This window comes from Carassius carassius, chromosome 20 (assembly GCF_963082965.1).
Source record: "Carassius carassius chromosome 20, fCarCar2.1, whole genome shotgun sequence".
NCBI lineage: Eukaryota > Metazoa > Chordata > Actinopteri > Cypriniformes > Cyprinidae > Carassius > Carassius carassius.
The window spans coordinates 10,272,896-10,284,942 of record NC_081774.1 but is presented as its reverse complement, the minus strand read 5'-3'; the positions used below and the strand labels follow the sequence as shown (position 1 = coordinate 10,284,942).

The window sequence follows — 12,047 nt, the reverse complement described above, 5'->3', positions numbered from 1 at the left end:
GGGTTCAGTTACAGTTACAAACACCATTTTCAAAACAAGTAACAAACATGTGTTTTAGTTAATCAGGAATATTACATTATTTTTTAAATTGTGTATTCATGTATTAGCACAAGGCATTTACTTATAATACACAGCACACATTAAAAGCACCATATTTTGCTGACTTTAGCATCATAGATTTACCATTCAGCTCATAAAGTCTCAGAGATTTGATATAAAAACATTTAATATCAGATTAATTAACAATCAACAGCGAAATATTTTTTGTCATGAACAATCATTCAGTTCAACCATCATTCAATTAATTTTCTTATATACTGTGATTAGGAAGACAATATATTGAAGAAAACATTTCTTTTCATAAAAAGATGAATTTTTTAAAATAGAGGGGCCATCACTGCACATGATGCCGGGTGATTTCCTTGAGCTTCATCTGCTGTTCAATCATCATGTCAAACTCCTGTCTTTCTCTAAAACACAATGAAATAAAAACAGCTGTAAGTTACACAGATGCAAGATTCATTTTTTCAGGGCAAGTGAGTTCACAAGTACTCTAACCTGTTACTAAAGCACGGCCCTCTGCGATACTTCTCCTCTGCCTTCTCCAGGGAAAGCTTATGGACTCCAGCAATGGCATAGATTATGGCCTAAAAAATAAAACGGTCACTGAAGCATGCAATGCAAGATGCTAGAACGTGGTTGTTTGGAAATATTAGACACAAAAGTCTGGAGTGTGTAGGATCTAATAATAATACTTTTATTTAGCAAGGATGCGTTAAATTGATCAGAATTTACAGTGAAGTCTATTTTAAAGGATCTTTATTTCAAGTAATTGGTGTTATTTGAACATTCTATTGATGAAAGAATTCTGAAAAGAAAAATATCATGGTTTCCACAAAAAATTAAGCAGCATCCATTTTCAGCAGTGATAATAATAGTTCACAGAGCACTGAATCAGCTTATTTGAATGATTTCTGATAGATCATGCGACACCGAAGTCGAGTAATGATGCTGAAAATTCAGCTTTGCCATCAAAAGAATACATTTTAAAATACAGAAAATAGTCCAGTTATTTTACACTGTAATGATATTTCAGAGTATTACTGTTTCTACTGCACTTTCTATCAAATAACTGCAGCCTTCGTGAGCATAAGAGACTTTTTTCAAAAACATTAAACCTTAACAAGCCCAATTGGTAGTGTAAATGAAGGCGATTACCTCGGGCAGAAGCACATCAAGAATAAGGCTGATCCGGTCGGCCTGGATGTTTTCTAGACAGGTGTTTATTTGAGGGGCACTATCACAGACTGTGCTCAGGTAGCGGTAAACCTTTTCAACCTGCTCCTCATCTTCCAGGTGGACATTAACCACTGGGCGAGAAGGCTTCTGGAGGGCTTGCATCCATTTAGAGGACTCACGACCGCTAATGACTGCCTGTGAACACCAGACAGAAGAGTTAGATGTGTCTGTCTTAATGGAATGAACACTGGAATTCTAAATACATGTATGAATATATCAGTAGAAATTGTACCAATAAGCGGTTTTCAACTTTTCGCCTGATAATGAAGTCAACCAACTGCTTGTTGGCATGGTTGCGTGCAGCCTTGGATCGGTCGGGCAGCACTTTCTTGGAGAGAAGCTCATCTTGCTCTTCCACGATGATGTCCTCCATGTTTTTATCAGAGCTGTCACACTTCTCGCCCAGAATCTCCTGACTGGGGCAGGTGAGCACAGATTTCCCCTCGGAGTACCTCCTCCGCACTGGACAACCTGGGATAATTGGATCAAAGGACCATTTCTTTTAAACCAGCACTGGTGAATGGTAATTACTTGATTTCATAATGAGATTATAAACTGGTTTACGTGGAGTTACACTGATTGATTGTACATTTTCATAGTCAGCTTTCATTAAAATTAACTGATCGTTAAAGTATCATAATTTGGGACTACTTTAAGGACTACTTAAAATTTAAGAATTGGAAAAAAAGTTTTTTTATTTTTACCTCTAATTTATTACTGTTACTCACATGTACTTGAATTATTATTACTATTTTACTGATAAACACATTGGCCACCTATAATGTTATCGTTTTTATATTTTTTATTCGTGCAAATTTAGACAAAGTGCCAATACAATAAAGTAATTAATTATCACCCCTAACATTATATTAAAGACATGTCAGATGTGTTATGAAAATCTGAAATGAAAGGAAACCTACTGATATCAGCACTACAGTATTCGATGAAGGATCCAGAGAAGGATCGACATCCTGCCAGAAAACATCGGAATTTCAGCTTAAAAAAAAAAAAATAAACTACTTTTTGAGAAGGTGACTATTATTTCTAATTTACTAAAATGTTTAAATGTTTTAAAAGAAGACAAAAAAAAAAAAAACATTGATAGATAAATACCAATGCGGATCCTATAGTCTGATATCAGTTCCAGAGACCAAGTAATAGCATTGCCATACTTCTCTTTTGCAATGTCCTAATATGGATACATAAAATGAATACAACATTTCTTTAAACACTGTCTTGAAGTATGCTCAGTATAGCTGAAAATAGTGAGCATGCACACTGAAAAAGCAAAATAATGTGGTAACGAGTCAGAGATGTCACTTTACCACCAAATATTCACATTCTTCACAATCAAAAGGCTTTAATTTTCGCAGGGAAACAGAAAACCTACGGATAAAAAAAAGACGTCAAATGTATTATGTGATTTACTATAAACACACACATATACACAGTAAAAAAAGTGATATTAAGATATGGATAAATTCTTACCCTTTTCTAATTCTCTTCTGGTCGATTAGGAAACAATCAATAAATACAATGCTGGCTTTTTTGTTCTTGCGAGTTACACTTTTAACCTGTGGCATGGATGAACGTCTTGTCATCAACTACAGTCTAAAATCAAGAGTTACAACCTGCACAAAATCCATAGTGTGCACAGTGATCTTAGCTTACCACTGCAGGCCAGTAGGGATATTTCCTCAGTTTGCACCACACGCAAAGTCCCTCTGAGATTGACAAAGGCTCTGGAAACCAAATATATCAAAGTACAAATTGGATACATACTGTATAGGATACATACTGTATACACACTTTTTTCTTCTTTTTATTTCTCACTCACTTTTATTGTCCAGTTGCAAAAAGCTGGACAGCTCCTCATCATCATCTAGGTCGTCTTCCTCCTCCACGGGGAGAGAGTGGTTAAGAGAATGAGGCTTCTCTTGTACACTGAGCTCAAAGCAGAGGTCAGAAGACATGTTTTGATCTGATGGGTACATAACATTACAGTGATTTCAAAAGACAAAAACATCATATATTTGAGGCTCCATTTACAATTATTAACATTAACTTACCTTATTTATCCATATTTATGATAAAGACACAATAACAACTTGTTAATTTTGTTTTGTTATTAATGTTATTAATTTTTTGGACATTTCAATAAATATTTAATTAAATTACTACTAACAGAATGAAATAGTTTTGGTGTCCGCATCAACTTCATAACTGATTTTACATACATACAAAGCTTATTAAATGTAAGTAAAGTGTCTACTTTAATGCTTCAATTAACTTGTGGGAAAACAAAATGTTATTATGTGATTTTACTTTATATTAAGTTATTTACTCAATACAATATGGTATTATTTTACTTAATATGATGCATGGTCATGAAAGTAATCAATAAACGGATCAATATGTTGAATTATTCCAATACTGGATGTCTTAATAAGGATTGTATTTCTGAGGACTTTCCCATTTAACATTATTGGTGGTTTCCATAGGATTGCACCAGTGAACTAAATAACCCTATGAACTTTGGGTGATTTCCAGAGTATGACAGGTACATGTAAACAGATTTGATGAATGTCTTATGTGGCCAGGTCTTTCTGAAACGCAAAGATTTTCACAAAGCTCACCGTTCTGAAAAGTGAGGTGTGTTCCAACAGTGGCAAATTCATTAAATATGAAAACATACTTACAGGCTGTGAGTCAGAAGCGCCAGACTGTCCTTGCAAAATTGGAATTCCCCCACTTTATAGAAACAACTTGTGTGCACAACACCGGCAACAATACCCACATCATGACGTAGACATGTGGGTAGGGCTGGACGATTATGGCCTAAAATCAAAACCTCGATTAATTTAACATTTTACCTCGATTACGATTAATGAACGATTATTTTGTTTCAGTTTTGTTTTTTTTGCCCTCATAGTTCACTGACAAGGTTTGTACTGTAAATGATTAACTATCAGCAGTTATTTTATCTATGTTCGTAACATTTCTTACTAGGGTTGGGTATCGTTTGAATTGTATCGATTCCGATTCTTATCGATTACTAGTTTCGATTCCAATAAGATAAAAAATCCAATATAAAAAAATTAAGTCAAACATTTAGATGTCAAACATTTTTACAAAGCATTCTGTTGCAGCTGAATAACATGAGCAAAAATCAGCAGCCTACAAAACACTGCAAGAGGAATTTTGCCTGTGATTAAAAAAAAATACCATAGCAAAAACAACTAGATTAATATAAATTTCAAATATTAAAGTGTTAAAGACAAGTAAACAGTCAAACAAATCAATTAGCAATATCATAAATAAATACAACTTAACTAAATTTCAGGTACAGAAACTGTAATTAAAAGTTTAAAAACACTGCATAGTTTTCTTTTTATAAATAGAATAAAGATTAATCAAGTAAAGTTATTAAATATATTCAGTCAAGATCAGAGAATGATTTTCTTTTGTTCTTTGATTAACATTAATGACAGGCAGCCGACAAAAACGGCTGCGTTTATGATGATATAGCTACTGATGTAGTTTTCTGTATCGTAGTTTCGACTCGGAACAACCTTTTCTACAGTTAAAATACACAGAACAGTCCGAGAACGGAAACAAACCGGGAACCCGCAGCGCGACCGCCGACCGCCGCTCTCTATGCGCGCGCTTGTGCTTCATGTGCGCGCTGCACACAAACATGCTATAATAAGTTTTGAGATTCTAAGCTACTTTAGGGATAAATCACAGGACAGCGCTGACAACTAGTTTCTGTGTTCCTCTGTGCCTGGGATCTTCATAGCTACTGTTTATATGAGTGTTTGTGCCACAATGCAGCTGCGCGAACATGGTAGCTCGATATAAGAATACACATCCGTTCATCTAATCGCTTGAATGTCCAAACCATAAAACAAATACAACTGACAAAGTTTAGTGAAGACGCAAGGCTCACCGCTTACGCGCCATCAGTATGTGTTGAACCGGCGTTCACCTCCGTGTTTTGCTTTTATGCCACTGACTGGAGAGCAGAGTCATGTGGCTACACACGCACTAGTATGCTTTTAAAGGGGGAAGTATTAAGATTAAAAAAACCGAAATAACATGGGAAAATTATGTCGGTTAGAGGTAATGAATTTCGGTTTTGATTATTTTTCGATTAATCTTCCAGCCCTACATGTGGGGTTGTGTTTAAACGAGGTATTTTAGGAGGATGTGGACGAGTCTTAACTTTTATAAAGAATATGTCTTTGGGTTTGAGACTTTAGTCTCTGCAAATTCAGGAATCTTGTCTATGCATGAACAGCTTGTAACACTCCAAAGAGAAATGAAAACTTGAAATCGCATCATATGACCCCTTTAAAAAAGTTTAAATATTTTGCCAAATTCCAAAATTAAAAAATGGACCAGGTGGGCTAGTAATAAACTGTGGCAAGCCAGACAGGTATAACCAATACAAACTACAAATTTTGGTTAGAAAGAAAGAAAGGTATAAAATGGATGCATGGACAGACAGAGAATTAGATGCGGTTACCATTATCTCGGCTTTGTTGCATTGTACAATAAAGTCTTATTTTGACATCTGGAACTCTGCCTCTCGAGCTTCATCGACTACATTGAAGAAATTCATCACTTGCTCCAAGACACAACAATGTCAAAATATGTGTGAAATTATTCAGCATAACGGATATATTTATGTAAAAATAAAAACATCCTTATTCTGACCTGTACTTATTATAACATAAAATATTAATATTTATTACATGGTGTCTTCTGTAAATCATGGTTCAAATTTCTTTTTCTTTTTTTTTTAAATAAAATGAAACAGGACATGAAGAAAATATACAGGAAAAATATCATTATCATTATCATTATCATTAAGTATAAACACCAGGCACATGCCAGACAACATTAATTTCATTTTCATAAAAAAAAAGAAAAAAAGTAGCCATCTACCTGATTCCTGTGGCTCTGGCATCTGGTTTGTAACGTGAGCTTCATTTGGAGCCGGGGTCTCAACAGCTGGCTCTTCCTGAGGAGATTCTAGATCAGATTTTACACTCTTCCTGCATTGTTTCACTGATGGAGAGACAATGAGCTGTTCCTCCATGTTCTTTTTCTTGTGACCTCTTGGCTTCCCTGTTGCCACAAGCCTCTGAGGTCTAGACGGTGTATCGTCTGTAGGAGGCGTCTAACAGGAATACCACAAGAGAAATAGTTAAGCCACAAAATTCATACAACAGTTAACAAGCAGTAATGCAATAATGATTGTCACACAAACCTTTACTCCACTGTACTCTTTGGCATTCTGATGACGATGTTGTGTTAAACTATTCTTAGCTCTTTTTAGAGATAGGGGTTGGAAGTCTGAGGTCGGTGTGGAGCTGAAGAGAGGCCTGGTCTGGGGCCTGCCCCGTTTCAGGGTGCGTGGTATAAACCTACAATCACCATTAGTGTGGCAGGAGGAGATCTCCTTGTCGAGAAGAGGAGCTGTAGTACATGTGTGAAGCCCTGTAGAAACATCAGAGGGGGTCTGACTGTTTTGAGTTTTTTTAGAGTGTCGATAACGTGTCCCTTTAGTTTTTTGAGAGTGCAAGTGTTGTTCTGGGCAATAATTGTGTTCAATGACTGATTTCAAAAGACAAAAACATCATATATTTGAGGCTCCATTTACAATTATTATTCTCAAAGAATTGGTCTGTTGCTTTTACTGAATATTTTCGGGTTGAAACTTGATTTAAACAGGTACAGCACATTCACTCTCTATAACAATAATGCATTCAAACAAATGTAATCTTATAGTGCTAATTCATCTGTATCTGATTTTGAATGATCAGAAATCTGTAAGAAATGCATCGATCCGTAGATAAAATAAACTGAAGAAAATGTACAGTTATTTTAATCACAAACAAAATTTGCAGAGCAGAGAGCAGCAATTATAGCTTTTAATGCTGACAACCAGGTAGTTTGGTGTGTGGTAGGAAAAAAAGTTTGCACACAATAGCCTAAACCATTTTGAAACTCTCCAGTTATTTTATTTACTTATTTATTTTAATATATTCTACGTTATAAACATAACATTCCAAACATACTGAAATTCTTTAGCCATGGAGCGAAGGCGGAGCGGTGTTTCTGGTATTACTGAGCGCAGAGGGGAAATCATTGTCGCTCCACACCGCTCATATACTCTGGTGCTTACGTTGAATTTGTAACATTGAATATAAATTTGCAAAAAAAAAGAAAAGTTATTTAATGTTTAATTATTTTATTAGATTAATACAATTTATGTAACTGAATAATCATTATACATTTTTGGATATTTCAATACATTTTTAATTCAATTACTACTAATAGAACAAAGTATTTTTGGTGTCCGCATCAAATTAAATTCACAACTGATTTTACATACATAAAGCTTATTAAATGTAAATAACGTGTCTACTTTAATGCTTCAGTTAACTTGTGGGAAAACAAAATGTTATGTTATTTACTCAATATATTATTTTACTAACAAATATGATGCATGGTAATGAAAGTAATCAATGGAAAGAAAATATACAGGAAAAATATCATTATCATTATCATTAAGTATAAACACCAGGCACATGCCAGACAACATTAATTTCATTTTTATAAAAAAAAAGAAGAAAAAAAGTAGCCATCTACCTGATTCCTGTGGCTCTTGCATCTGGTTTGTAACGTGAGCTTCATTTGGAGGCGGGGTCTCAACAGCTGGCTCTTCCTGAGGAGATTCTAGATCAGATTTTACACTCTTCCTGCATTGTTTCACTGATGGAGAGACAATGAGCTGTTCCTCCATGTTCTTTTTCTTGCGACCTCTTGGCTTCCCTGTTGCCACAAGCCTCTGAGGTCTAGACGGTGTATCGTCTGTAGGAGGCGTCTAACAGGAATACCACAAGAGAAATAATTAAGCCACAAAATACATACAACAGTTAACAAGCAGTAATGCAATAATGATTGTCACACAAACCTTTACTCCACTGGACTCTTTGGCATTCTGATGACGATGTTGTGTTAAACTATTCTTAGCTCTTTTTAGAGATAGGGGTTGGATGTCTGAGGTCGGTGTGGAGCTGAAGAGAGGCCTGGTCTGGGGCCTGCCCCGTTTCGGGGTGCCTACAATCACCATTAGTGTGGCAGGAGGAGATCTCCTTGTCGAGAAGAGGAGCTGTAGTACATGTGTGAAGCCCTGTAGAAACATCAGAGGGGGTCTGACTGTTTTGAGTTTTTTTAGAGTGTCGATAACGTGTCCCTTTGGTTTTTTGAGAGTGCAAGTGTTGTTCTGGGCAAGAATTGTTTTCAGAATGGGCCAGTCTGTCTGAACAAGCTTTGCTACCAGCTACTTCTTTCTCACTGGGTTGAATGACTTTCTTTTTTCTTCCCTTACGAGACATAATTGATGTCTCTGATCGACATTTGGGGGTGGTCCTTTTTTGAGGTACCATCACCTCAAGTTCATGTGACTTTAAAAACACCGGTCCATTTAGTTGATGTCTTGATTTCTGTAAACAAGCTGACAAGTCAGGAAGAGCATTTGTTCTCCGTCTATGTGATTCTGCAGAATTCAGCTATTGAGACACAGTGGTTCCTTTACTATGCAAGATGGAAGCTTTGTCACCTGAAGCAGGTTTAAGTTCTTTAGCCATGGAGCGAAGGCGGAGCGGTGTTTCTGGTATTACTGAGCGCAGAGGGGAAATCATTGTCGCTCCACACCGCTCATATACTCTGGTGCTTACGTTGAATTTGTAACATTGAATATAAATTTGCAAAAAAAAGAAAAGTTATTTAATGTTTAATTATTTTATTAGATTAATACAATTTATGTAACTGAATAATCATTATACATTTTTGGATATTTCAATACATATTTAATTCAATTACTACTAATAGAACAAAGTAATTCTGAAAAGTGAGGTGTGCTCTGACTGACCAGCTATCCAGTGCATTGTGTTTGGACGAAATGCCTCAAGCATCTGATGGAAATGTTACGCCCCTTGCCATACTGTGATGCCATGTCCCAGTGCGAAAAGACAAAACCAATAAAACCAATTATAAACTAGCCATTTGTTGCATCCAGTGGGGACATACTTACAGATTATAATGACTTTACTGTGTTTTTACGTGTTGCATATTGCGCCGTGTAAACATAAAACCATGTCTTTATTTGTGATCAGAGAAATGTCAAACAAGCACTACTTTACACTGCTCAAAACTTGCGTTTGAATCATCAGTGGCAAATTCATTAAATATGAAAACTTACTTACAGGCTGTGAGTCAGAAGCGGCAGACTGTCCTTGCAAAGTTGGAATTGCCCCACTTTATAGAAACAACTTCTGTGCACAACACCGGCAACAATACTACAGCGAGATTCAAAGTTACACCTTCTTTCTTTGAGTGAACTTTTGGGCAGCATTATGCAAATCTACCCACATCGTGATGTAGACATGTGGGGGCGTTTATGAACGAGGTATTTTAGAAGGATGTGGACGAGTCTTAACTTTTATAAAGAATATGTCTTTGGGTTTGAGACTTTAGTCTCTGCAACTTCAGGAATCTTGACTATGCATGAACAGCTTGTAACACTCCAAAGAGAAATGAAAACTTGAAATTGCATCATATGACCCCTTTAAAAAATGGTTAATTTTTTGCCAAATTCCAAAATTAAAAAATGGACCAGGTGGGCTAGTAATAAACTGTGGCAAGCCAGACAGGTATAACCAATAAAAAAAATGGGAACTACCAATTTTGGTTAGAAAGAAAGAAAGGTATAAAATGGATGCACGGACAGACAGAGAATTAGATGCGGTTACCATTATCTCGGCTTTGTTGCATTGTACAATAAAGTCTTATTTTGACATCTGGAACTCTGCCTCTCGAGCTTCATCGACTACATTGAAGAAATTCATCACTTGCTCCAAGACACAACAATGTCAAAATATGTGTGAAATTATTCAGCATAATGGATATATTTATGTAAAAATAAAAACATACTTATTCTGACCTGTACTTATTATAACATAAAATATTAATATTTATTACATGGTGTCTTCTGTAAATCATGGTTCAAATTTCTTTTTCTTTTTTTTAAATAAAATGAAACAGGACATAAAGAAAATATACAGGAAAAATATCATTATCATTATCATTAAGTATAAACACCAGGCACATGCCAGACAACATTAATTTCATTTTTATAAAAAAAAGAAGAAAAAAAGTAGCCATCTACCTGATTCCTGTGGCTCTGCCATCTGGTTTGTAACGTGAGCTTCATTTGGAGGCGGGGTCTCAACAGCTGGCTCTTCCTGAGGAGATTCTAGATCAGATTTTACACTCTTCCTGCATTGTTTCACTGATGGAGAGACAGTGAGCTGTTCCTCCATGTTCTTTTTTTACGACCTCTTGGCTTCCCTGTTGCCACAAGCCTCTGAGGTCTAGACGGTGTATCGTCTGTAGGAGGCGTCTAACAGGAATACCACAAGAGAAATAATTAAGCCACAAAATTCATACAACAGTTAACAAGCAGTAATGCAATAATGATTGTCACACAAACCTTTACTCCACTGGACTCATTGGCATTCTGATGACGATGTTGTGTTAAACTATTCTTAGCTCTTTTTAGAGATAGGGGTTGGATGTCTGAGGTCGGTGTGGAGCTGAAGAGAGGCCTGGTCTGGGGCCTGCCCCGTTTCGGGGTGCGTGGTATAAACCTACAATCACCATTAGTGTGGCAGGAGGAGATCTCCTTGTCGAGAAGAGGAGCTGTAGTACATGTGTGAAGCCCTGTAGAAACATCAGAGGGGGTCTGACTGTTTTGAGTTTTTTTAGAGTGTCGATTACGTGTCCCTTTGGTTTTTTGAGAGTGCAAGTGTTGTTCTGGGCAAGAATTGTTTTCAGAATGGTCCAGTCTGTCTGAACAAGCTTTGCTACCAGCTACTTCTTTCTCACTGGGTTGAATGACTTTCTTTTTTCTTCCCTTACGAGACATAATTGATGTCTCTGATCGACATTTGGGGGTGGTCCTTTTTTGAGGTACCATCACCTCAAGTTCATGTGACTTTAAAAACACCGGTCCATTTAGTTGATGTCTTGATTTCTGTAAACAAGCTGACAAGTCAGGAAGAGCATTTGTTCTCCGTCTATGTGATTCTGCAGAATTCAGCTATTGAGACACAGTGGTTCCTTTACTATGCAAGATGGAAGCTTTGTCACCTGAAGCAGGTTTAAGTTCTGAAGGAACTTCCAAAATGGTGCGACGGGTCCTGTGAGGATTCCTTCGACAGTGAGAAGAGCTCATTCCTGCAACCAAAGAGGTCTCAAAACATTGGCACAACCAAGTTTGGTCTCATTATGCCGGGCTGCAAAGAAACCCTCAGTGAGGTATATTACTTAATTGTAACTGGAACCATATGCAACTTGCCAAAGGTTTTACAAAATTAACTTAGCAACCAAGAGCCTGATAATAAAGCTGTTGGAAAGGCCGAGTCATGTGCGCATGTGCTATTTACTGTCAGTCATCGTCAGCAGAGAGCGGGACTGTATGAGCGGGACTGTACAAGCAAGACTGTGTGTGCAAAGTGCGTCAATAAATATATACCATAAACACACACATCTAAATACTTTAAGCAACCTGTGTACTACTGTTCTGTGCATAGCCAAAACTGTCAACAATAAACCTCCTTTGCATCGAACTGATCGAATCCATTGTGTTCTGATCGACACCCCATTGAGGAAAG

The 12,047-nt window shown here is 36.6% G+C and overlaps 1 protein-coding gene across 2 annotated transcripts; it reads right to left on the bottom strand.

Moving 5' to 3' along the window:
- Positions 1-16: 16 nt before the first annotated feature.
- Positions 17-11,653, bottom strand: LOC132096294 (PWWP domain-containing DNA repair factor 3B-like). 2 transcript variants are annotated; one of them, XM_059501564.1, is made up of 16 exons: positions 10,865-11,005; positions 10,541-10,774; positions 8,285-8,503; positions 7,960-8,194; positions 6,575-6,804; positions 6,250-6,484; positions 3,137-3,280; positions 2,971-3,041; positions 2,788-2,873; positions 2,625-2,685; positions 2,413-2,488; positions 2,220-2,270; positions 1,532-1,770; positions 1,219-1,434; positions 559-647; positions 17-470 (listed from the first exon to the last, which is right to left on the bottom strand). In XM_059501564.1, exons 2-16 carry the CDS (start codon positions 10,583-10,585, stop codon positions 395-397), a joined length of 2,073 nt encoding a protein of 690 aa, XP_059357547.1. In that variant the 5' UTR covers positions 10,586-10,774; positions 10,865-11,005; the 3' UTR covers positions 17-394. The 2 variants fall into 2 exon arrangements, with proteins under 2 accessions (XP_059357547.1, XP_059357546.1); XM_059501563.1 differs by lacking the exons at positions 8,285-8,503; positions 10,541-10,774 and having other exon boundaries at positions 10,865-11,653.
- Positions 11,654-12,047: the final 394 nt, after the last annotated feature.

What these genes read in the sequence shown, in the direction of transcription:
- LOC132096294 (XM_059501563.1), bottom strand. Translation starts at nt 11,350, where the DNA reads ATGGTACCTCAAAAAAGGACCACCCCCAAATGTCGATCAGAGACATCA. An exon ending in ATACTGTAGTGCTGATATCA is followed by an intron (nt 1,771 to 2,219) that starts GTAGGTTTCCTT and finishes CAATTATCCCAG; the next exon opens with GTTGTCCAGTGCGGAGGAGG. An exon ending in GGGCCGTGCTTTAGTAACAG is followed by an intron (nt 471 to 558) that starts GTTAGAGTACTT and finishes ATTGTGTTTTAG; the next exon opens with AGAAAGACAGGAGTTTGACA.